Raw genomic sequence first — 24517 nt, forward strand, 5'->3', positions numbered from 1 at the left:
TGAGGCACTGTGGGCTATCAGCAGCAGCAGAATTGTACTCAACCACAATCTGGAACCTTGTGGCTCAACATATCCTCCACTCTACCATTATCATCAAGCCAGAGGATCAACCCAGGTTCAATTAAGAGTACAGGAGGGCACGCCAGGAGCAGCACCAGGCATACTAAAAAAATGAGGTGTCAACCTGGTGAAGCTACAACACAGACTACATGCATGCCAAACAGCATAAGCAGCAAGTGATAGACAGAGCTAAGCAATTCTACAACCAAAAGATCAGATCTAAGCTCTGCAGTCCCGCCACATCCAGTCGTGAACAGTGGTGGACAATTAAACAACTCACTGGAGGAGGAGGTTCCTCAAATCCTCAATGATGGAAGGGCCCAGCACATCAGTGCAAAAGCTAAGGCTAAAGCCTTCGGAACAATCTTCAGTCAGGAATACCGAGTGGATGATCCATTTCGGCCTCCTCCAGAGGTCCCCAGCATCTTGTAGATGCCAGTCTTCAGCCAATTTAATTCACACCACATGATATCAAGAAACAGCTGAAGGCACTGGATACCGCAAAGGCAATGGGCCCTGACAACGCTGGCATCTACCAGGCATTGTGGAAAATTGCCCAGGTATGTCCTGCACGCAAAAAGCAGGACAAATCCTACCCGGCCAATTACCGATCTATCAGTCTATTCTTAATTGTCAGTAAAGTGATGAAAGGGGTCATTAACAGTGCTATCAAGCGGCACTGGCTTAGCAATAACCTGCTCACTGATGCTCAGTTTGGATTCTGCCAGAGTCACTCCACTCCTGACCTTATTACAGCCTTTGTTCAAACATGGACTAAGGAGTTTAACTCCAGAGATGAGGTGAGAGTGACTGCCCTTGATGTCAAGGCAGCATTTGACCGAGTGTGGTATCAAAGAGCACTTGCAAAACTGGAGTCAGTGGGAATCAGGGGGAAAACTCGCCGCTCGTTGGATTCATCCCTAGCACAAAGGAAAATGGTCGTGGTTGTTGGAGGTCAATCATTTCAGTTCCAGGACATCACTGCAGGAGTTCCTCGGGGTAGTGTCCTTGGCCCAACCTTCTTCAGCTGTCTCATCAATGACCTTCCTTCCATTATAAGGTCAGAAGAGAGGAAGTTTGCTGATGATTGAACAATATTCAGCACCATTCACAACTCCTCAGATACTGAAACAGTCTATGTCCAAATGCAGCAAGACCTGGATAATATCCAGGCTTGAGCTGACAAGTCGTAAGCAACATTCATGCCACACGAGTTCCAGACAATGACCATACTCAACAAGAGAGGATCTAACCATTGCCCCTGGGCGTTCACTGGCATTACCATTACTGAATCCCCCACTTTCAACATCCTGGGGGTTATCATTGACCAGAAACTGAGCTGGACTAGCCATAAAAATACTGTGGCTACAAGAGCAGGTCAGAGGCTAGGAATCCTGCTGCGAGTAACTAATTTCCTGATTCCCCAAAGCCTGTCCACCATCTACAAGGCACAAGTCAGGAGTGTGATCGATTACTCTCCACTTGAATGCAGCTCCCACAACACTTAAGAAGCTTGACACTGTCCAAGACAAAGCAGCCTGCTTGATTGGCACCTCTACCACAAACGTTCACCCCCTCCACCACCGAGTACCAGTAGCAGCACTGTGTACCATCTACAAGACGCACTGCAGGAATTCACCAAGGCTCCTTAGACAGAACCTTCCAACCCACGACAACTACCATCTATAAGGACAAGGGAGAGCAGACACATGGGAGCACCACCACCTGGAAATTCCACTAAAAGCCACTCACCATCCTGAATTGGAAATATATCACCGTTCCTTTACTGCTGCTGGGTCAAAATCATGGAACTCCTTCCCAAACAGCACTGTGGGTGTACTTACGCCTCAGGGACTGCTGAAGTTCAAGACGGCAGCTCATATTAACCTTCGCGAAGGCAATTAGGGATGGGCAATAAATGCTGGCCTAGCCAGCGACGCACATATCCCGTAAATTAATTTTAAAAAAACACCAGGAATAACTCCCCTGCTTTTCTTTGACATGGAATCTTCTCTGCCCATCTTAGAGGGTAGGTGAGGCCTCAGTTTAGCATCTCATCCTCTGACATTGCAGCACTCCCTCGTTACTGCACTGGGGTGTCAGGTTTGATTTTGTGATCTGTTACGGTCTAGGTAGGGATCAGTAACGTGTTTATTTTGTTTTTAAAATCTGAAAACCCAGGTATTTACTGAGAGAATTAAACCTTGAATCTTGTGGCTTCAATAAAAAGTATTTTACTATACAAAAATCAAAGAATGTGTATACTATCAACTACATTCTATATTGAATAGTTAGTAACATTAAAAATATTGAAAGTGCAATGAATACAATTATGAATGTCTTAACTCCACTTTGTTTCTACACCCATTTGACTTACACCTCAAAAACTCAAGTTACATACTTACCAAAAATTGAAAGATTAACCGTTTGGCCTGAGTACTACTTTGAGAATTTGTATGTGGGTTCAAATTTCTTGGGCCTACTGCTTAATTCTGGTAAGGTTACCCCTTCAAATTTCCTCTACCATCCTACCATTGCAGACTCCACATTCAATAGAGGTGCCTCTAGCATCTTCAGTGTAGCCAACTTGGGTCAGAACTCTCCTGGTTCTAATATTCTTTAATTCTGGTGGCTTGTATCTAATGCTCTCTCCCTCTCTCTTTCTTATCAACTTTGTTATACCAGGCATCCAACTCACCACTATGAGTCTTTCATTTGTCAAGAGTTTTAAGCTCTTTCAGTCAACAGACAAGATTTCAACTGAATCATCCTTGAAAGAGATGTTTCCTTCACTCCAGCTTTTTCTAAACTAAAAACTCAAAACTCAAACTGCTTGAATACAGAACCACACATGCACAATCTACTCAACCCTATAATTATCTTGCTGATCCTTTTTCTCGGTTATTTATCTCTCAGGCAATCTGGTCACATTATCAGTTACTGAAAGCCAGCTGTTTTACCGGAAATCCGATCCTAGAGAAACCTAAGGGGCTATCACCCCAAGTTAAAACATAGCTTTTTTTTTTGCCCAAAAACACATTGGCCATCACAACTCAAGGGCTGGAGTGGGCCTTGAACCCACAGCCTTCTGACTCAGAAGAGATAATACTCCTAACTGAACCACAGTTGACATATCCACTCATCTGTAGGGGGCTGTAATATTGTGTGGTGGGAAAATACAATGTTTACTGTGAAGGAAGATTCCTCCCTGTATTAGGTAATACAAAATTGTCAATGCATTCTTTTTAAACAGGTTTATGATTTTGCTACAGCCAACACAGAGAAAATATTGTCATTTTAAATCAGCTACAGCATTAGGAGGATACTATAGCTGCTCCAGGGCCAGAGGCGCAGCAGATATGTGATTAGTGCTGGAAAGGCTGTAAGACACTAATAGCACAAATTCAGCATTTGGAACTTTCTCAGCATTCACAACTTGTGGGATGCCCGAGATCTTTGCACCATGGCAAAATAGTTATCAACAGATCCACGTTGTTTCTCAGATTAACAATCAGGGCTTGCAGAAATGACTTATAAACATACAAGTAGAAAACTTAATGCTTGCAATGCTAGAAAATGTTGTTTTTATTGGTCTATGTCATGCAGTAGTTATTCAATATCACTGGTGGCCTTTATTTATCACCTTGAGGGAGACCATAATTGTTCATCCATCAAAAATAAGCATTTTTAACTTCCTATTTTTCTTGGTAAAGAAAACATCATAGCTGAGATGGATATAATACTCTTTATTGTTACTTCACAGGGATATGTGAATATTGGAGAGAATGGGTATAGATTCTAATAGATCTTTATGCATACATTCTGTTTCTTGTGAGCTGTATGATTATACATTTCCATAATGTTGCAGTTTTATGCTGTCATACTTCACTTATTAGTATAGCATTGACAGGTTTGGAGTATCATGTAAGCACTACACTGCTTAATCACACCACTGTGGGATGGAATATTAAAACTCCATATTAATGCGCTAAACTGCATACTTAGGGGCAGATTCTTATGGTCCTACTTTTGATAAAATGGAGGCAGGACCAAAAAAATGGCTGCCAAGTGGGGCAGTCAGAGGTTGCACCTCCATTCTTGTTCTCGGTCGTTTATGTGGGTGTGGGGCAGGGAGGCCTGGAACCAAGCCAATCCAATGCAAGGTGAAACTGACTGTATTGTGAGCTCATTGAAAGCATGTCCCAGTTAAGTTCTTTAATTTTCACATGGAGGTGGCCAGACTTTAGCAGCTCTTGGGTTTAATACCAGCTGCATGAGCCTGTGACCCATGGACTGGAGGCAGGAAGAGTTTAAAAGCTAAGTGAAATAGTTCCTTCCACCGTTACAGTTTATCATTAATTGGTGTAGCATGAGTTGTGCCTATGTTCCGTAAGGTGAGTTACAGCAGTGCTGTAATTGGAGGATGTAACCACCCCTTAAAAAATGTATTTGTCAGACTGTTACTTCTGCCAACTGACAAGCTGTCAAGTAAAAGATCAACATTGTAATTGTGGAAGAAGTCTTTAGATGAGTTAAAAAACAGTTCAGCTAATGGGTAAAAAGGAAAAGTACATTTAACACTACTGAAAGGGTAGCCTAGCATGATAACTAAGTGTAAATGTTCAACCTTTTCCCATTGCTTTTAAGTATTCAGTCTATTCACTTCTTAAAATGGAGTCAAATATCTGTTTGTTTACTTAGGGGGGTTTATTCGCTCTTGGCTGTAATCCAACTGCCTAATCTTTTCACAAGTGCCTCACATTGTTTGTACAGCTGCTTTGAAGAGTCTGTTTGTTTACTCAGGGAGTTTTATGGGCTCTTGGCTGCAATCCAACTGCCTAATCCTTTCACAAGTGCCTCACATTGTTTGTACAGCTGCTTTGAAGAGTCTGTCTGTTTACTTCGGGAGTTTTATGGGCCATTCAATAACTTCCAACTGTAATAATAGGGTTTGTGAATTCTTTTCATAAAGTAAATATGGGCGAGGGGTGCAGCCTGAGTTGAAGGGAATGAGGGTGAGGGGGGGTGAGGGTGAGGGATGAGGGGGGAGGTGAGGGGCATTTAAAGAGGTCAGAAGGCTCAGCTGTATACAGCCGCTGATTGCCTCGGAAGCACTGGGCTCGAGAATTTTTGAGAAATGACATGGGCTTTTTAACATACCTCCTCATGATCAGCTTGCCTGCACTCCTGAGTTAAGCCTGGACCCCCGGAAGTTCCTGCCTATCAACAATCTCGAGACAAAGGTGAGATGGCAACGGCAAGGTTAGTCCTGTCTCCCAGTCCCTACCTCCAACAAGAAAATTCAGCCCTGGTGTACAACCTCTGCAGCCTCTGACTGCTGTTGAGTAATTCATTTTTATACCAATTCAGATAAGGTAAAACTACAGTCAGCTTGTTCCTTTTGATAAAAATATCACAGAATTGTTAGGGTGCAGAAGGAAGCCATTTGGCCCATCATGTCTGCACCAGCTCTCCAAATGGCCATTTTGACTGAGTGTTATTCTCCTGCCTTTTCCCGTAACCCTGCACATTGTTTCTATTCAAGTAATCATCTAACCCCCTCTTGAATGCCTCAAATGAACCTGCTTCCACCATACTTACAGGCAGTGCATTCCAGACCCGAACCACTCGCTGTGTGAAAAAGTTTTTTCTCACATCACATTTGCTTTTTTTGCAAATCACTTTAAATCTACGTCCTCTCATTTTTGATCCTTTTACAAGTGGGATCACTTGCTCATTTCCTACTCTGTCCATGATTTTGAACACACCTATCAAATCTCCTCTTAGCCTTCTCCTCTCCAAGAAGAACAGTCCCAACTTCTCCAATCTATCTTCATAGTTGAAGTTTCTCATCCCTGGACCCACTCTTGTAAACCTCTTCTTCACTCTCTCCAATGCGTTCACATCCTTCCTAAAGTATGGTGCCCAGAACGGTACACAATAATCCAGCTGAGGTCTAATTAGTGTCTTATACAAGTTCAGCATAAACTCCTTGTTCTTGTACTCTATGTCCCTATTAATAAAGCCTAGAATACTGTATGCTTTACTAACTGCTCTCTCCACCTGTCCTGCCACCATTAATGGCTTATGCACATATACACCCAGGTCCCTATGCTCCTGAATTAATAAAATGGCATCGCAGTTGGCTGCTTTAATACTTTTTTAAAATATTAAAATAAAGCTGAACAGCAATGTTGTGAGACTGTCCAGTGGAGGTATTTCACATGTGCTGGCATTAACATCCACCAACGGCTTTTTGCTGCATTTTTGCAACTGCCACCAAAAGACTTAGTGTAAGAACTATACAATTTCACTAATCCCGGAGATAAAAACAAAAAGCTACTGCGGATGCTGGAAATCCAAAACAAAAACAGAATTACCTGGAAAAACTCAGCAGGTCTGGCAGCATCGGTGGAGAAGAAAAGAGCTGACATTTCGGGTCCACATGACCCTTCAACAGAACTGAAGTATAGTTAGGAGAGAGGTGAAATATAAGCTGGTTTAAGGTGGGGGGCGGGGGGAGAGAGAAGTTGAGGATGGGGTGGTTGTGGGGACAAGCAAGCAGTGATAGGAGCAGATAATCAAAAGATGTCACAGACAAAAGGATCAAAGAGGTGTTGAAGGTGGTGATATTATCTAAGAAAAGTGCTAATTAAGAATGGGTGGCAGGATACTCAAGGTACAGCTCTAGTGGGGGTGGGGTGGAAAGACTAACAAGGTATTAGTTGTATATTTAAAAATAATGGCAATAGGTGGGAAAAGAAGAATCTATATAAATTATTGAAAAAAAAACAAAAGGGAGGGGGAAGAAACGGGGTGGGGATGGGGGGGAAGGGGAGTTTAAGATCTAAAGTTGTTGAATTCAATATTCAGCCCAGAAGGCTGTAAAGTGCCTAGTCGGAAGATGAGGTGCTGTTCCTCCAGTTTGCGTTGGGCTTCACTGGAACAATGCAGCAAGCCAAGGACAGACATGTGGGCAAGAGAGCAGGGTGGAGTGTTAAAATGGCAAGCGACAGGGAGGTTTGGGTCTTTCTTGCGGACAGACCGCAGGTGTTTTGCAAAGCGGTCGCCCAGTTTGCGTTTGGTCTCTCCAATGTAGAGGAGACCACATTGGGAGCAACGAATGCAGTAGACGTTGCTGAGTTTTTCCAGGTAATTCTGTTTTTGTTTCACTAATCCCTGTATAATTTATATAGTAATATTCAATGTAATTATCATACAGAAGGTACAATTCATAATTAACTGTTATAAAACAGCATTCTGCATTTAATAAATCATCCAGAAACATAAATTATTTTGAGGAAAACTAAAATTTGGGTTATGAAAACAGAAGAAGCTGGAAAAGCTCAGCAGGTCTGGCAGCATCTGTGGAGAGAGAAACAGGGTTAACACTTTGAGTCCATATGGCTCTTCTGCAGAGCTCAAGAGAAGTAGAAATATGATGGATTTTATCCTGCTAAGAGGGGGTAGAGCAAAATAGAAGATCAGGGACCGGTGGGAACTAAGGAGAAATTGACAAAGATGTCATGGACACAAGACAAACGGAGTGTTAGAAACTAAAGGTGCTGATAGTGAAACAAAGGGAAGGTAGCAGAATGTGTTAATAGCAAAACAAGAGTCAGTGCTCTGTGAAAGCACAGCATAGAAACAAGTGACAGATGGCCCGGTGGGGGGGGGGGGGGGGGGGGGGGGCAGCATGGGGGGTGTTGGGGAAAAAGGATAAAAAAGGATTTTTAAAAATAAAATAAATGAAAATAAAAATATTGGGTTAAAAAACAGGTAAAAGATGGAGGAGCGAGTTCATGTTCTGAAGTTATTGATCCCATATTTAGCCCAGAAGGCTGTAAAATGCCTAATCAAAGAGGAGGTGCTGTTCCTCCAGTTTGCGTTAACTGGTTGAGTACATAAAACAGTATATTTTTTGGCAGAAAAAGCTTTTGCTGCAGTTTAAATTAGGCTGAGGGGTGAAAATAAATTATAAAGGACAATGTTGGTGATCTCATAGTTACAGAGTTTGTGGTGGGGCCCAACTACGATGTCTTTGGTCTTCCGAATGTTTAATTGGAGAAAATTGAAGGTCTGCCAAGAATGGATGTCTCAATAGCAGGCTTGACAATGCAGAGGCAGTGAAAGGTTCAAGAGTTGTAGTGGAGAGGTAGAGCCTGTTGTCGTCAGCAGACAGAAGCTGACCCCATGCCTTCAGAAGATGTTGCCAAAGTGCAGCACGTAAATGAGGAAGACAAAGAGAAGGACAAATCTTGGGGGACTCCGGAGCTAACAGAGCAGGGCAGGAAGGAAAGCCATTGGTGGAGATGCTCTGGCTTTGATTGGATATGTTTAATTGGCTATGTTCAAATGGAACCAAGAAAGAGCTAGACAAAGGAGGATGGCGTGACCATGCCAAATGTTGCAGAGAGATCAAGAACAAGAAGAGATGTTGCACCATGGTTAAAGTCGCAAAGGATGTCACCTGTAAATTTGATTAGTTTCAGTACTTTGACAGGAATCAGAAACTGACTGGAGAGATTCTAACATGCAGTTGCGAGAAAAATTGGCATGGGTTTGCAAAATGACTTTCAATGACTTTGGAGAGGAAAGGCATGTTGGAGTTGGGGTGGTCGTTTGAAAGGGGAAAAAGGCCAGGTATTAGAAGAAAAGCATGATGAAAGGGAGGGGGAAAGGAAAAGAAGTTGATTGGAGAGGGCACGATGGGAGATAGTATAGAAATTCAGGGTTAAGGCGGGAGAGCTTTGTGGGAAGTTCGCCTTGGTGAGCAAGGGGAAGAGCAACAGAACATACATATGAACATACAAACTGGGAGCAGGAGTAGGCCATTTGACCCCTCAATTCTGCTCCACTATATGATAAGATCATGGCTGTTCTGATGTGGGCTCAACTCTAATTTTCTACCAACCTTGTACCCTTTGACACCATTGCCAATGAAGAATCTATCTGACTCAGCCTTAAAAATATTGAATGACCCTGGCTCCACTGCTCTCTGGGGAAGAGAATTCCACAAATTAACGACCCTCAGAGGAAAAAAATGTCTCCTCATCTCCGTCTTAAATAGGAGGCCCCTTATTTCTAAACTGTACCCTCTAGTTCTAGCCTCTCTAGAAAACACCCTCTCAACATCTATTCCCCTGGCCTCCCGACTCCCCAGAGCTTGTCCACCATCTACAAGGCACAAGTCAGGAGTATGATGGAATACTCCCCACTTGTCTAGATGGATGCAGCTCCAACAGCACTCAAGAAACTCGACACCATCAAGGACTTGGCAAAGTTCCTCAATGAAGTCCAATAAATTAGTTAAATATGATTTCCGTTTCACAAAACCATGTTGACTCTGCTTGATTGCATTGAGGTTTTTCAATTGCCGTGCTATAACTTCCTTAATAATAGATTCCAGCAATTTCCCTATGACAGTTGTTAAGCTAACTGGACTATAGTTTTCTGCTTTCAGTCTCCCATCTTTCTTGAATAGGGGATTCGTATTCGCTATTTTCCAATCTGATGGGACCTTTCCAGAATCTGTAATTTGGAAAATTACAACCAATGCATCTACTATCTCTGCAGCCACTTCTTTTAAGACTCTAACATGAAGTCCATCAGGTCCTGGGAACTTTTCAGACATTCGTTCTGATAGATTCCTTTATACTCTTTCCTTGTTGATTATAATTGTTTTAAGTTCCTCCTTCTCTTTCACCTCTTGATTTACAAGTATTCCGTCTTAACTGGCAAGTGTTGGGCCTTCCCAGGATTCAGGATCCTGGGATGTGGAAATCCCAACTGCTGAGAGCTGCAGGCAAATCAGAAGCCAAAAGCCGTGGCTGCTGCCTATAATGCACACAGGGAGAGGTCTAGGATCACAGAGGGACCCAGGTCAAAGGGGCAAAGGTGAGGGCAGGATGGGGGCCGCGGCAGGGGCTCATGGGAGAGGGTGGGCAAGGAAATCAGAGGCAAGGACAGCGGGCTGATTTTCAGCTGCTACCCCGCTGTTCGAGGTCAGATCCTGCGATCAGGCAGTAAATGCCTTTGAAAGAGGGACCCCTGCCCAGAAGGCCACAGGCAAACCCACTAAATTCCTGTGGACTCTGGGAGAATTGGTATCAACTGGCTCAATAATAAGCCTAATTTCCCCCATGGGCTTGTTCCTGCCTCCAACTTATTCGTTGGGGATTCTCTCACTGCCAGGAGACTGGTGTGTGGCCTCTCCTGCAGTGGCCTGGTTGCCATGTTTTCCATCATGGTGGGCTGCTTTAAATCCAGCCCTATATAAATGCAAATTTTTCTTCTCCTTCCTTATATGTGAACCATAATGGTGAGTGTGGGTAGGCCATTCAATCACTGGAGTCATTATAGCCTTGTCCAATCCATACATACATTTCAAGCAAAGGTTGTCTGATATTGATCAGGAACAGGAATCATGGCTAAATTTTCCTTTTCTAACCAGAACATGAAGACCAATTGTAGCGCTACTGCCAGCCTGTCTGAGATCAGCTAAAGCTAACTCAGCAGAGATGCAGGATTAAATTTGGGACAGTGTTGATTTGCATAGCTCAGCTCTTCCCTAACTTACTTAATCATCAGGAAGCATTTAAAGGGATGTGCTTACTTGTCAGAAATATAAATAAATTTGCTGTACTAAGATTTAACTGATTTTGAATGCCTTAGAACAATAATTAATTTAACATTTCAAGGTCAATCTAACCTTTTCATTCTGAATCGCAAAGTGGTGTTAAATAGGTTTTATTGGGCTGAATAGATCAGCCATCAAAATGAGAAAAAAAATCAGTAAAAGGGGAGGAAAGTTAAAATTCACATAAAAGCACTTTATGCATTTCTGGGCCAAGTTACAGCTCTTAACCTTCACACAGAAATCATCAGATGTTTACAAACTTCAGGAAAAACATTAAATAATTTTCTGGATAATAACATTCAAAATGGTCACTTGGTAGTCTAGAACTTGAATATTGAATATGAAAAGAGAGATATGTTGCCAAAGTTTTTCATCTTGCTTTTATCAGGGCAAATGCAAGAACTCCAAATTTCAAACAATCACAAAAACTTAAGCTACAAGAGAAAAGGGTGCTGATAGGCTTGCAAGTCAACCCTGATTGGCCAAGACATTGACATGGAGAAAGCATCGAGGAACAATGGGCTCCCCAAGCTCCCAGCTTTTTTTGAATTACCTGGGAGCTTAGCAAATCTACAGTTCCCTGTTGCTTTCTCCATAGCAACACTTTGGCCAATCAGAGTCAACTTGCCAACCAATTAGCACCCTTTCCTCTTGTAGTGTAAATGATTGCAATTGTTTCAAAGTTGGCATTCATGCATTTGGTTCTGATCAGTTCAAGATGAAAGGTTTGGCAACATGTCTGTTTTCAGCAATATCCAACATTAAAAAAGTACAAAAAATAAATTAAAAAGTCTTATTATTTATGGAATCAGCAGAAAACAATTGATTCTCAACTATTAGGCAAAGTGTTGCTGAAAAATGAGACACATCTAAGCTTTGCATCTTGCACTATTATCATGGTGATCTAGACACGCCCCCATTGCATGAATCAATATTCACTGCACTTATGTACTCGGCAACTCGCACAGTTGAGTTCAGTTTTAATGACACCATGTATGCCCAAATAGATTGTGTTGCCATGGGATCCCCTCTCGGCTCAGTTCTTGCAAACATCTTTGTCGGGTTCCTTGAAAAACGTGCCTTCGATGGAATGACACCTAATCTCCTGCCCTTCGCATATTTCTGATATGTGGATGTTACATTTGCTATATTTAAATCTGAAGCTGCCTGTAATAATTACCTTACATGTCTTATTGGGTTCCATCCTGCACTCAAATTCACCTTTGAAATGGAGCAGTCAAATGAACTCCCCTTCCATGACGTACTAGTTGAGAAATCTGCCAGCGGGTTCTCTACCACAGTCTACTGCAAGGAACCTTCACTGGTCAATATATGCGTTGGAATTCTTACAGTTCCACACACAATAGGATTGATCTTATCGGCAATCTTGTATATAGGGCCTGAGCCATTTGCTCAGCATGCAAGCTTGATGCTGAAATAGGGCACTTCAAAGGCATCTTGCAGGATAATGGCTACTCTGATCAGATCATTTCGTGCTCTATATCATGCAAACTCATGAACGAGCCTAAGACCGTCATTTGCGGCTTTGAAAAGTGCCCAGTTTGAGGGAATGCATTTGGGGAAGGCTAACTAAGAAAGAGAATACACAATAAGTGCTAGGATAATGAGAAGCGTAGAGGAACAGAGGGACCTTGGAGTGCATTTCCGCAGATCGCTGAAGGTGGCTGGACAGATAGATCGTCGGCATCATTGTTTGATGACTCTCAATTCAAGGATGATGTCTATTTAGGATCTCGAGTTTCTGTCATGTGTCTTTATTTGACTGAAGAGGCCAATTCTCGACGCACAGATTTTTTGGGCACATGGGCAGGACGTGCCACAAGGTAGTGGGATCTGGAATGTAGGATTTGCTTCCTTTTCTTTCCTTCTCTGCTGCCACTCTACCTCATCAGTACGGCTTCTGGACTCAAAGCATAAATGACAAGCTGTTGACATTTTGAGCAATTGATAGCAAGCTCCTCCCAGCCATTAGTGTCAATGCTGGCGCATCTCAAGGAGAGCTTCAGAGTGTCTTTGAGCATTTTCTTTCTCCTTCTCTGGAATGCTGACCATTTCAGAGTTGACAAAACAGGACCTGGCGGGGAGGTGCTTTTCGGTTATCCAGACACTGTCCATCCTCGTTGATTTTTCAAAAGTTTTGCCTGAATGCTTGTGGAGCTGGCTTCAAGAAGGACACTAGCATTTGTTCAACAGTCCTCCCATTGAATTAGGAAGATGCATTGCTGAGATAATTTCTCTAGTACTTTTATGGGTCGATGATAGAGAGTAAAGGTCTCACTGCAGTACAGGAGTGTGGTGACAACAACTGCTCTATACACTAGGACTATTGTTGATTTGCAGAGGTCTTTGTTGCCAAACACTCACTGCCATAGTTTATAAAAGGCTGAGCTGATCTGTTCTTGAATCTCCTTGTCAACGGTGGTCTTTTAAGAGAGATGTCTGCCAAGGCATGGGAAGTGCACAACATACTCCAGAGTCTCTCCTCCAATATGTATGAGAGGAGAAATATTTGGCTGACCCGGGTCTGGGCTGCTATTTCGTTTTGGCAACATTCAAGGACAGGCCAAGTCATTTGTATGCAGAATTGAAGAGATCGGGAGTGGCTTCCAAATCTGGTGCAGAGTGGACAACAACACTACAGTCATCCACTAACTATAGCTCATGTATATCAATTTTGATCAATTTAGTTTTGGCATGGAGGCAACTGAGGTTAATGAGTTTTCCATCTAGGCAGTAATTATTACTCACACCAGAGGACAGTTGATTTTTGATGAGGTGAATAGCCACCATCAGATAGATTGTAAATAGCATGGGGGCCATCACACAGCCTTGCTTGACACCGGTCTGGATTTTCAAGCCAAGTGTTTCAGATCTCCCATTAAAGACAGTTGCAGTCATATCATCATGAAGCATTGGAGGATTTTGATGAAGTTTCTGGACATCCAAATCTTTGGTGCACAATCCACAGAGCCTCGTGATTTACTGAGTCAAATGCTTTGGTCAAGTTGATGAATGCAATGAAGAGTTCCTGGTGACATTCTTAACATTTTTCTTGGATTTGTCTTGCAACAAAGACCATATCAGAGGTTCCTCTGGAAGATCTAAAGTCACAGTGTCTCTGGGAGCATTTCCCCAGCCATAGGGAGTAGGCGATTCAAGAGAATGCGTGTCAGGATTTTCCTTGCTCTGGACAAGAAGGAAATACCTTGATCGTTTCCACAGCATAACTTATCCCTTCTTGAAGATGGTTACACCTGTTGCATTCCTGAAGTCGGGGTCGGGGTGGGGGGGTTGGGGTGGAGGGGCGGAGTTATTTTTCCTCTCAATTCTGTAGGATGAGTGCATGGAGTCGTGATGTGACCTCAGTTGGAATACCATCGGGGCCACAGGCTTTGTTGTTTTTCATGTTTGATTGCTTGTTGCAGCTCTCCCATAAATGTTGGTTCACCCAAGGATTCTATCTCAGGGTATTGAGGGATAGCCTGGAGTGTATCAGCTGCCACTGTGGATTCATGGTTGCGGGGTTGTTGAAAATATTCTTTTCTGCATTGATGGATGGCATTCTCAGCCTTAAGAGGAGACACACCACCCTGTGAGCCATGGGAATTTTGTCCATTTGATCCTGGTCTATAGATGGCTCTGGTGGCTTCAAAAAAGCTTCACATGTCATGATGGTCAGCATATTGTTGGACCTCTTGGGCATTCTCTTCCCATCACTTGTCCTTTATCTTCTGGGTTTGTCTTTGGGTGAGAGCCTCAAGCTTTGGAATGCTGACTTCTTGACTTGCGAACTTGGGTTGTTCTGCCAGGCATTGACGGCTGACCATTTTTGTTCTGGGAGGGGGTCACATATTTGAGCATTATTTTAATTGAGCCAGTTCTGGTGACAACGATGGTCAGACCCAATGGTCTGGACACAGGAGTCTAGAAAGCTGACTTTATTTGATCCCACTGTTCTGAAATTGAGTTGAGTGTGAAGATTTTTCAGATTGGATGTGAGCTACACTTGGAATTGCTCTCTTTGGTCGGCCTGCTTTAGGGCTGAGAGATTGGTCAGTCACAGATGTTGCTTGCACAAAGCCACCTCTCTCCCAACACAGATGTCTAATGACCTTCAAGCATCTGTCGCTTGTGTGCAGATCCTTGACTATGGGCCCTCAAGTTCACAGCCCCTGTTCCAGTCACCAACCCTCTATCGTCACAGGATTTGGCAAATGGACCCTGGCAGAAGTCTGCATGTGACTTTGTTTAATATGGGGACCTTGGGGCACCGTCATTGTCCACACGATCTTGACTGTTTAGTGATCAGATTTTGGTGGTGTGTCGAACCATGGTGACCAGGACCACCTTTCCACTGCAGCCTTCTTCTGCCTTCGCAGCCCGTGAGACGCACAGCCTTCCTTCACCTGCTCTGTTGTTGAGGACGTTTTGGACTGCACTTTGTCTGGCACCTCCCCCTGACCTTGCCACCATGGGTGACCCTACCAGGAGCAAGGCACTCCTGATGGCATTACTCAAGGGATCCTCTGAGCGAATAAGCCTTTCCACCATCTCAAGGTGGCAGTCCACGGAGGGAGGTAGATAAGGCAGTCAACTGACAAAGGGGATACTTGCCTTTATTAGCTAAGCATAGATTTAAGTGTGGTGGGTTATGCTGGAACTGTATAAAACATGTTAGGCCATAGTACTATATGCAGTACTGGTCACTGCACTATAGGAAAGATATGATTGCACTAGAGAGAGCAGAGAGGAGATTTACAAGGATGTTGCCTAGACTGGAGAATTTTAGTTATGAAGATTGGATTGGCTAGGGTTGCTTTCTTTGGCACAGAGGAGGTTGAGGGGCAAAATGAGGAGGATTCTTTAGAATGAACAGGAAGGCCCTATTCCCCTTGGTTGATGGGTTCATGCCAGGGTCATGGTTTTACGGTAAGAGACAGGAAGTTTAGAGGGGGTCCGAAGGGAATTTCTTTTACTCAGTAGGTGGCGGGGATCTAGCGCACACTGAAAGTGTGCGAGAGACAGAAACCCTCGTATAAATTAAAAAGTAATTGAATATGTTCGTAAAGTGCTGTAACTTACAAGGTTACTGACCAAGACTTGGATAGTGGGATGGATGTCTACTTGTCGGCTGTTGCTGACAAGATGGTCTGAATGGCCTCCTTTTGTATTGTGGATTTCTATGGCAGCAACTCGTCAGATGTCATAGAGGTCTAAATTATAAATAGTTTTTTCTGTTTGCAACATATTTTTAAGATTCAGGATTATCTCTGGAAGGTATTACACAAGTGCAATCTGATTTTTCAGAAAATAATTTTAAAATGTACCTTTAAGAGTGCCACTGCTCCAGCCCTCTCTTGGTCAATCCAAGATGGAATTGATTGCCGTATGGATTTTTGATTATCCTAAAAGCAGGAAGTGTCAAGTGTCAAAACAAGCATATACTGGAAATCTGTTCTTGGTTATCTATACGAAAATCAAAAACAAATGAATAATCACAAAAACTTACAGCATGGAAAGAACCATTTGACCCTGCAAGTCTGTGCTGGCTCTTTGAAAAAAGAGTTATGACTTTTTGTCCTTTACCCTGTAATTTCCTTATCCTCAAGTACCTGTCCAATTCCTCTTAAAAATTATTTATGGAATCAGCTTTCCCGGCTTTTTTTTTAAGCCAAGATTTCCAGATCCAACAAACTTGAGTGAAAAATATTTCTCCTCGTCTCCCCTTTGTACATCATTTGCCGATGATTTTAAATCTATGACATCTGATTATTGACTCACTCACCAGTGAGAATACCTTTTCTCTACTCTACCAAAATCTCCCATCAACTTGGAAATCTTGAAAGGCCACCTCTTAAACTTATATGTTCCAAGGAAACAGTCCTAACATTTTCAATCTTTTCTCATAACTGAAGTCCTTCATCCCTGGTAACAGACTGGTAAACCTCCTCTGTACCCTTTCCAAGGCCTTTACATTGTTCCTGAAATGTGATATCCAGAATTGTCCAAAATACTCCAGATGAGGCCTAAGCAGTTATTTGTAAAGTTCTGGCATGATCTCTTTGTTTTTATAGTCTATGCCTCTATTTATAAATCCAAATAACCAAAATGCCTTTTAAACGACCATATCAGTTTATCCTGCCACCTTTAAGGACTTGTGCAAAGTCTCTGCTCATCTATCCTTTTAAGATAGTGCCACTTATAATAAAATGTTCTTTTTAAAACATTTTAAAAACAGCCTCCTGAAATAATCTGGGGTCTCAAGTTGCTGCTGAAGAAATGGGGAGGCAAGAGACAGGGTTGGGGGTGAGAATCAGTTTACCAGGTTGTCCAGCCTTCACCTGAACTGCAAATGTATCCCACATTGCCAAAGGCCTGATTCCTAACACTCCTCCCATAGACCCAGCAAACATCAGCAGGGTTAATGTCAAAGATCAGCTGAAGAAGTATCCTGCCATTAAAGCCATAGCTGTATCTCCACAGAATTTCTGGACCAATGTCTTTAGCATAACAATGCAAACTGTACCAAATAGTTTAAAAATTCTAAGTATATGTGCACATTTCACAACAAAGCCTCACCTCCTAATTTCATATCTATGTCACATGTTTCCATTTTTCCCCTTATAGATTCCAATGTTCACATAATGAAAATTGCTTATGTAAATATGTCAGTGTAATTGCAACCTCCTGCCAGTGATGGCATTGTAAGTGCCTATTTTGCATTTCCCAACTCGCTACCCTACAAAGCAGAAACATTAATTTGCTTCAAACAACTCTGCTTTCCAAATTTAAAAAACATTTTCCATTTAGCTATAAGCAAGAACATAAAGTGAAATACAGAAATTTAAGAAAACAATTGATGACTCTAAAATAAGAATTGCATTCCATTCACACGGCTTTGTCTAATTATCCCCTTCCTTTTCACCTTGCTTCACTTCACAAATATACTTGGCCCTGACCCCATCATGTGCAACAGCATGGGAGATATATTTACCTTTAAAAAAAAGTCTATCTAGCACTGCATAGAACTGTAAGAAAGAGCATGGCTTCTGACAGGTCGTTTTTATTTCCCATTGTACAAGCAAGTGTACATGGTCAGGTCTATGACTTATAACACACCAGCATTTCACTAGTGACAGCATGAAGTCCCATTTTATGTTGAAGGGATTCATCAGTTGTCTTTGTACAATGGTCATATGAATGCCTGTTGATGCTCCAGTAATGTTGCTTGAACTCAATGGTAATTACATTTTATGAGTCTTCCACAGATCTATTGGAGTCCAGCTTTCAAAAATTACTACATATATCACATGAAACTACAGACTGCCAAAAGCTTCCTCAATGTAGTTGTTGGAGTGTGAGGAAACAGAAATTGCTTTTGATTGAAGTATACTGGGGAAAATTTTAAGGTTTCCCACTCAGCACCCGAAAAATCACAGGACAAAACTTACCATCTCATTCTGCCATTGCCAATTTGTCATGGTCGTTGGGATAGATAACTTGCGTGGAGTGCAGCTAATTTGAGACCTCTAATGCCAATGGGGCCCCAATGCCATTTAGGGTTCAGCTAGATGAAGCTTGATATTGCAACAGTTCACATTCAATTAGCTGCCCATGGTTGCTGGTTTTCTATCCAAAGTCCACCAGTCCTATGTTCATGAGGCCAGGTCCTCAAAATAGACATGGGCTTCCCATTGGCACTTTGGGGTCACTGGCTGCTTTCCATTGGCAGATTCCATGTGAATCTTGCTGAGGGAAAAAAACCTACCTCACTCTAAGAAATTCAGAAATAAGAACAAAGGCACCAATGGTATAATCAAGACTTACGGTTTTCCGAAGCATATCTCCGACAATCAAACCAGTAAATGCATCCCATTCCTTAAAAAGAAAGAGTAGTGTTTAAATATACAGCTATATAATCTACATTTTTACTTTATTTTTTGAACATAGAAAGTACTGAACTACAATTTTTCACAGCTTTTCTCTAGCTTGGCAGAGTTAGAAACATTCATTTGTCCAGTGTGCTTTGGCTGTAATATTGTTTCTTACAGAAAGATTTCCAGACTCTTTACATCAAATAAAAAAAATTTATAAATGTGGAATACAAACCAATCCTGAAACTGAAACTGCTGAGGGGGATTTCGAGAAAGGAAAAAAAAAAATCATGAAATATTGCATGGACAGCAGCAAGGTTGATTATCAACCATAGGAAGGAAAGAACTAAGCATTCTTGTTGGCCGCTGTTTGCTGGACTATAATAGATAATCCTCATAAGCTGCGACATGGCTAACAAAATGGTTTTAAAAGGAGGTTTTCTGGAATGGAAAGGTGTGGTGATTGGTGTCCCATAGCGACTCTCATTTAATATACACATAAAAGTTTTGGAGGAAGAAATTTCTAAGCTTTTTTCACATTTTCAGGGTCCAAAACAGACACTATGCTATTGGTTCAGGTGGCCACTTATAATAAACACAGGGGTCATTTAAGTATGCTTTGGGCAACCATTATGGAGATTCAACAGTTTCATTAAGATGCTAGAGCACACACTGTAGGTATGATGAGAGACTTGAAAAAGCAGCCATCTGGTTAAAAAGTTCAACATTTTTAAAGAGTTGAAATGAGTCAGTGGGGTGAAAGGATATTTCTATTGGATGGTGACTAGGTAACAGAAGGACATAAATTTAATAGTACTGGAGGAAGAAATTTGAACTCCTTTATCATATAACAGGTTCTTAAAATATGGAATGCATCAACACAATTGGTTATTGAAGCCTAACCAAAACAACTATTAAGAAGAAATTAGATACAACCTTAAGAGAAATACATTGAAGGGTTTGATGAAAGAACAGTGAAATAAATATAGCAGAGACACGATGGGTCAACTGTCATTATTTTATGCTGAAATTTCTATGATCAGAAAACATGATGGTCACCGCCACAATTACTTGACCAATAAGAATGACACCTAATTAAACAACTGCAGTAAACAAGATCAGTTTTTATTTCTTACATTTTCTTGAAAGAGGTCTGGGTGCATTCCATGTACAAAATGCAAGGCAAACATAAGTTGATCAACCTGTAAAAAAAGAACCAATTATAAAAGATTTGGCAATGAAACTGGAGAACATTTTTATTCTCTACCACAACAACAATGTATATTTATGTAGTGCCTTTAACACATTAAAACATCCCAAGGCATTTCACAGAAGCATTATGAAGCAAAATTAGACACCAAGCCACGTTAGGCAATATTAAGACAGATGGCCAAAGGTTGGATAATGAAGTAGTGTCTTAAAGGGGGAAAGAAGGGGATAGGGTCGGAGAGACTAAGGGAGAAATTCCAGAGTTTAGGGCCCTAGGCAGCTGAAGGCACGGCCACCAATGGTGGAACAATTAAACTTGGGACCACAAGAAGACAGAATGAAAGGATTGCAGACATCTCAGAGGGTTGAGAGGCTGGAAGGCATTACAGAGATAGGGAAGAACAAGGCAAAGGAGGGATTTGAAACAAGGATGAGAATTTTAAAATTAAGTTGTTGCTTGACCAGGAGCCAATGTAGGTCAGCGAGCACAGGAATGACAGATGAATGGGACTTGGTGCAAGTAAGGACATAAACAGCAGAGTTCTGGATGACATCATGTTTACAGAGGGTGGAATTTGGAAGACTAGCCAGAAGTGCCTTGGAATAGTCAAGCCTAGAGGTAACAATGGCATAAATGAGGGTTTCAGCAGCAGATGAGCTGAGGCAGGGGTAAGTCGGGTGATATTACGGAGATGGAAACAGGCGATCTTAGTGATAGCGCGGATAATGTGGTCGGAAGCTCTTGAGGTCAATATGCCACAAAGGTTGCAAAAGACCTGGTTGAATCCCAAACTGTTGGCAGGGAGAAGGATGGAGCAATGGCTAGGGAGCATTTGGAGCAGGAACAGAAGACAATGGCTTCAGTCTTCTCAATATTTAATTGGAAGAAATTTATGCTCATCCAGTACTAGATGTCAGATAAACATTCTGATAGAGCTAGATTTTTGTCTTTGAGGGAGTCAGTAATTTTGCCAACTCTGTGATCCCTCCTCCATCCTGGCAGTGCCGGCCTGCCAGCTTTTCATTCTGAGAAAGTGGGCATGTGCTGGAGTCAGGGACACTGCCCCCCAAAGCAGGCCTGAAAAGACAACAGAGGCAGAATGATGCCGAGGCCAGCAGGTTGGAAGGCCTATCTCCACTTACTGGGACATTGGCCTAGTTCTTTTCATGGTAGTTAGACCCTGTAGCCCTTATCCTCCTCATCCCACCACCCACCCCATGCCCCTTCCAAGCCTCCTCATGTCTCCCATGCCCCCTCCATGCCCATTCATATCTCCCATGCATCCTCCATGTCTACTCACCCAATATCCACTAGGTACAGAATTTATGAACCATATAATAACACTGGCAAGTTTTGAAATGTTCATGAAATAAAAAAATCAGGCATTCAACATTTTCTTTGAAAAAAATTTCCCCCCTTACATTTTCATAAAACTATCAGACACAGCCAATGAAAATCCCACTGAAGGAACCATTAATCCACTTAATACCTATTAATCTTGTCCAAATAAACATGGGGGCATTGAAAAACAACTTCAAGGAAAAATACAGTTATTACAATCTCAAATTGCCAATCAAATGTTAGCAGTCCTCTTTGCAGCTGTGTAAACAATGCCCGACTGAGCTGAGCCAACTAGTCATTCTTGGAGCTCCACCAAGCATTAATAATGAGGTCATCTGGCAAAACAGATGTCTGGCCATCTGTTCAGATTGTTTTTTTTGATACAGTTGCCAGATGCCCATATGTTCATTTGGGCAGGATTAAGAGTGTTAAGTGGATTAAAGGTTTCTTCAATAGGATTTTCATTGGTAGCATATGATTGATAGTTTTATGAGAATGTAAGAGAGACTATTTTTTTCAAAAGGAATGTCGAATGCCTAATTTTCTTTTATTTCATGAGCATTTCAAAGATTTGTCATTGTTATTATATGGCTCGTTGGTTCTGTACCTAATGGATACTGGAAGACTGTTTCAAAGGTGCAGCAAATGTCAGGCCATTAAATCAACGTGAAAATCAAACCACAGGGTCCCCTACATGCATTAACGTCTGATTCTCCATACTGTAGAATGCAGAAGAGGACTTTATCCACTGGAGAAAATACTCTAATGCATCTGAACCCCTTCACAGTGCTGGGCAGTTTAATGGTCTTTTACCATTACCATCAGATGACCAGAGTCGTCTAATGAATCATTGAGTTGAAACCAAACTTAAAGTTGTACAAAAGCCTTAAACACATACTTAATCATTTTTAAAAAACTGATCATACACCATCTAATTTTTAAACTTACTGGTCAAAAAATTCCCAACTCTAGGCCAGGAATCATCCATGATACACGATTCCGCTGAGGAGCCACGAACCACATCTACTGCAAAAGCCAACCCGGCTCCATCAAAATTCTGAGGGGTCTGAAATGCCCACCCCCACAATGGAGTGCTGCGTGTGGGCTTGCTATCCGCATCCTTATTTCGCACTGGCAAAAATTGCAGGAAACTGGAATTGCCACAGGAACCCTGGAACCAGGTTCCGTCCGCCATTTTTAAAGCCCTTCTGCCTCCTTTCCAAAATGGATTGAGGCATGCAAATCCAGCCCATAATTTAGCAAAAGCAGAGTCATCGAAAGAGGTGAGGTAGAGCTAAGTGATGTCAACATACATATGCAAACTGATGGTGGCATCATCCGAAAGTGCAGCAAGGGGCAACATGTAGATGAGAAACAGTTACAGGCCAAGAATAGATCTTTGAGGGATATCAGAGGTAATGGTGTGGGAGCAGGAAGAGAAACCTTTGCACGTTACTAGGCAGATAAAAAAAGGAACCAGGCAATTGCAGTACCAACCTGCCGGATAACAGTGGAAAGGCAGTGCAGCAAAATGGTATGGTTAACTATGTCAAAGGCTGCAGACAGGTTGAGGAGTTCAAGGGGGGATAGTTTACCTTTGTATCAGTCATATAGGATATAATTTATGACATTGATAAGTTAAATTTTGGCACCTATTAAAATAGCTGTTCAGTATATTTAAAACAAACAAAAAATACTGTGGATATTGGAAATTTTAATTAAAACAGAAAATGCAGGAAACAGCTTAGGCTACATCTGTGGAAAGAGAAATAATTAACATTTCAGGGTGTTGATCTTTCATCAGAACTGAAAGACATTAGAGATTAATAGTTTTTAAGCAAATACAGTGCTAGGGCAGGAAGGAATGTGTAATGAAGATATTAGGGTATATAATGTTATTGGAAATTATTTTAAATTGGACTTGTAGTAGGGTCTGTATGTGAGAGTGCGTGTGTCTTAATTGGATTAAAACCAGCTAGTCTGGCTGCTTTGGTGTGCAGCAGTTTTGAGATGTTAAACAGTAAGTTAGAGGGTACATTTGCATTTTGTTGACTAAACCATTTAAAAACTGGGGATGAAATCTTGCACCTAGCTAGGAGACATCAAGCAATATGTTAATATTACTATTAAAATTGGTACCATGAAAGGGATTTTAATGTTAGAAGAGGTGGAGTTCAGAGACCAAGTGATACAATGAGAATTTGTGTTCAAAGGGAAGGCTAGGTACATACAGAAAAGAGTTGTGTGAGTCAGGGGCATGCTGCCTGTAAGCCTACAACTGTGCGAAGGAACCAAACTGAAAAGAACCTAATTTTGAATTTATAAGATAAAAACGTGCTTTGCCTGGTGTCTGTTTAAAGTCTATGGGCAGAATTTTACGGCCCCGTTTCAGCGGGGATGGGGCCGTAAAATGCAGCGAGACATTCTAAACCTCATTGGCTTCAGTGGGAACGTAAAATCTCGCTGCTATAAAATTTCGCCCTATGGGTTGTTGTTGCCTTGGTGAAAATTTACCTAGGAGGGATTAATTTGGGGATTTGTTTAAAAGTTATTACAGTAGTAATTTGTAGACATGTGTACGTGTTTAAATTTGTTGTTAAATTAATAAATGTTTAATTTAATTTATACAAAAAACCTCTGGAGGCTTGGTGGATTTCATTTCCGAATTCAGAGTTGCATCTCAAACATACGAATTGAAAATATAGGTTACGACAGTTGTTTAAAGTTTCCCTCTGGGATTTTAAATAACTCAGCCTTTACCAACTGCTGTGTCATAACAATTGAAGGAGAGGTTCTGTGATATGGTTAAGGGCAGGAGTGATTAAATGACAATTGGGATGATGATGGTGCAAAGCAAAAGTAAAGAGCAAAAGATGGATCCACAGAAGTAAATGGGCACTGCAAAATGGAAGAGAGACGGAAACATTGGAAATCTGACAAAAAAGAAGCCTCCTGTGCCCCCAACATTGTGGTGGAGAAAGGTGGGTAGACCCCAGGGGTTACTGAGTCTTTAAGAGAGATGACAGTTTAGTTCAAATGAGGTCAATTTCTCAATTTGATTCAGGCTATTCTTACACTACAGCAAAATGCGTATATGTGGGAGTGTTTGTATTTATGTCAGCCTAGCTACTTTATAAAATTATTATATTTATTTTTAAAATGGGCAAGGCTTTACCCTGACTAGCCATGACTCATAGCAGAGGAATTTCTAACTTTCAGAAACCAGCAGGAAAATTCTTATCTTTAAAGCAGTGGTAATGCCCTCTGTGACTGCCGACAATCAAATTCCAAAGAAATGCACCAACCTCCTCTGCATTTCTAAGGCAGAGCTCTGGCCAACGGAAGCAAAATGTCTGCAAAGGACAAAAGGGA

At 41.7% G+C, this 24517-nt stretch overlaps 1 protein-coding gene across 2 annotated transcripts in view; it reads right to left on the minus strand.

Annotated features, from left to right (window-relative positions):
- The window catches only part of dync2h1 (dynein cytoplasmic 2 heavy chain 1), a 766235-nt gene that overhangs the window by 314375 nt on the left and 427343 nt on the right, over nt 1-24517 (minus strand). For both annotated transcript variants that reach the window (XM_078545532.1, XM_078545531.1), the window contains exons 72-74: nt 19731-19796; nt 18548-18598; nt 16048-16125 (exon numbers count right to left, since the gene is read on the minus strand). In XM_078545532.1, the coding sequence (XP_078401658.1) occupies nt 16048-16125; nt 18548-18598; nt 19731-19796 (195 nt within the window). The remainder of the gene's footprint in view (nt 1-16047; nt 16126-18547; nt 18599-19730; nt 19797-24517) is intronic.

This window comes from Cetorhinus maximus, chromosome 7 (assembly GCF_964194155.1).
Source record: "Cetorhinus maximus chromosome 7, sCetMax3.hap1.1, whole genome shotgun sequence".
In the NCBI taxonomy this organism is placed as follows: Eukaryota; Metazoa; Chordata; class Chondrichthyes; order Lamniformes; family Cetorhinidae; genus Cetorhinus; species Cetorhinus maximus.